This window comes from Phanerochaete carnosa, assembly GCF_000300595.1.
Source record: "Phanerochaete carnosa HHB-10118-sp unplaced genomic scaffold PHACAscaffold_253, whole genome shotgun sequence".
Taxonomy (NCBI): domain Eukaryota; kingdom Fungi; phylum Basidiomycota; class Agaricomycetes; order Polyporales; family Phanerochaetaceae; genus Phanerochaete; species Phanerochaete carnosa.
The window spans coordinates 2,909-5,238 of NW_006767880.1; the positions used below are offsets into that span (position 1 = coordinate 2,909).

The window sequence follows — 2,330 nt, forward strand, 5'->3', positions numbered from 1 at the left end:
AAGCGGTACAGTAATCTCCGGATGGATGTCGGCCTACTCTTTGATTCCCGAGTGGAGAACAACGTCCTTAAGCGCTCTCCGACTCCGAAGGCAGTCGTCGGCGCTAGTTACGAAAAGCATTGCCGGCTGCTAACTCAGCAATATGACCGATGCAGCATTGCGCAACCCACGTCAAAGATCTCGCTTTTGTTTCCGTTTCTGTTTTTCTCTTTTCTTGTTCTTTTTTCTTTTTCTTTTTTCTTGAACTCCATGCTCTACGTCTGGCATGGGCCTATGGTAGACGATCAACCAGAATACGTACTATACATGATGCTAGGAATGCAGGTGAAGTCATCATTGAGTAGATAGTAAGTAACGAGTATCCATCTTGAGCACTGTCTGCTAACGCTCTCCGGTTTTAGAGCTCTAGCGCGTTGTGAAAGCGCTGCAGGGCTTGACTGGCAGGTCATAATTGCGTTGCATCATGATAGCATGAGCAATGCGAAAGCCAGTTTAGCTCATCACGGTAGTGTCACCGAGTGAGGCTGACTACGTACGATTAGTAATCTTCAGAAGTCTGGCAGTATATAGCACTAGTGCGTTCTGCTGCAGTATGCCGCCAGATACATCCTCACAGAACACATCTCTCTCAGCCATGTCTCAACCAAAGCTCTTCACACCTATCATGGTCGGTGACGCGATACTACAGCACCGCGTCGTGATGGCCCCGTTGACGCGCTTCCGCGCAACCAAAGCGCATGTCCCGACGCCACTCATGGCCGAGTACTACGCACAGCGCGCCAGCACGCCCGGCACACTCATTGTTAGCGAGGCGACCTTCATTGCTCCGCAGGCGGGCGGATATCGACACGTCCCCGGCATCTGGAACGACGAGCAAGTTACCGGCTGGAAGCGTGTACGTCTGCTCTCACGATAGCTAACCGCCCATCGCTAGTCTATAATCACGCGATTCTACAGGTCACAGACGCCATCCATGCTCAGGGATCTTACATATATCTGCAGCTGTGGGCTCTCGGGCGGGCAGCCGATCCAGACCTCCTCCAAGAGGAGGGTGGATATCCGTACGTTTCTGCGTCCGACGTGCAGCTGTCGGGAAAGCCCTTCCCGCCGCGTCCTTTGACGAAGGAAGGTTAGCATACTTGCAGTGAATTCTCGGTCTATTTTCATGCAGGACTGATGTCTCTTCCAGAAATCAAGGAGTACATCGAGCTGTACGGTGCAGCGGCGAAGAATGCCGTCCGTGCCGGTTTTGACGGTGTCGAGCTGCACGGTGCAAATGGCTACCTGATCGACCAGTTCATCCAAGATGTAACGAATACGCGCACAGATGAGTACGGTGGCTCGGTGGAAAACCGAGCGCGGTTCGCACTCGACGCGCTCGACACAGTTATCAAGGCAATCGGCGAGAGCAAGGTTGGCATCCGGCTCAGTCCATGGGGTAGGTCCAACGGTGCGTGCAACCCCGTCGGAGGCAGTACTCGATCCACTGATGGCTGTATGGTGCAGGTATGCGTATGGAAGACCCGAAACCTGGGTTTAGCCACCTTGTTTCGGAGATGGCAAGACAGTGGCCATCGTTGGCATATATTCATGTGGTTGAGCCCCGTGTGGAGGGTAGCAGCGATAGAGAGGTCCAGGAAGGGGAGGTGAGTTTCCCAGTCCGCGGCGTCTGGTCAACCCCCCGCTGATCGTTCTCTAGTCAAATGACTCCCTGAGAGAAATTTGGGGCGAGCGGCCGTTCATCAGTGCCGGTGGTTACAATCGCGAACTTGCTTTCAAAGTCGCTGAGACGAAGGGTGACTTAATCGCTGCCGGCAGGCTGTTCATCTCGAACGTATGTCGGTAACGCATGCTCGAAGTCCTGGATAGTATTGACCATCTTATGATTTGCAGCCTGACTTGCCGGTACGATGGCAGAAGGATATTCCCGTCGACAAGGGTGATCGTTCGACATACTACAACGTCGAAAGCCCGCAGGGATATACCGACTACCCCTTCGCTGATGGTTCGGTTGCTCCAGAGCGGTTCAAGAAGCTCCCTAACTGAACGTACTAGATGTATAGCCTCTATCTAATTAATCTTAATCTTGATACATAGATATAGATTGACTAGATGAAATTTCAGAAATCGCCAGCCTGACACGTTAACTGACATCGTTTCACGACACCTTCGGTTACCATTTACGGCCAATATATAAGCGTCTATATGTAAGGTGCAGTAATTAAGTGTAAGTGAGTGTAAGTAAAACTAAGTAAGCGTAAGTAAGTGTAAGCAGGTACGAGGTTAACTTGTAAGTTAGGTAGCCTCTTAGTACCGCGGACATTCGGGTC

General features: G+C 51.6%; 1 protein-coding gene across 1 annotated transcript; it reads left to right on the forward strand.

Annotated features, from left to right (window-relative positions):
- Window positions 1-405: 405 nt before the first annotated feature.
- PHACADRAFT_214649 (uncharacterized protein) lies at window positions 406-2,046 on the forward strand (the record flags this gene model as incomplete). The annotated part of the gene is made up of 6 exons (XM_007402581.1): window positions 406-895; window positions 958-1,129; window positions 1,190-1,450; window positions 1,507-1,646; window positions 1,700-1,834; window positions 1,894-2,046. Exons 1-6 carry the CDS (start codon window positions 593-595, stop codon window positions 2,044-2,046), a joined length of 1,164 nt encoding a protein of 387 aa, XP_007402643.1. The 5' UTR covers window positions 406-592.
- Between the last annotated feature and the right edge of the window lie 284 nt (window positions 2,047-2,330).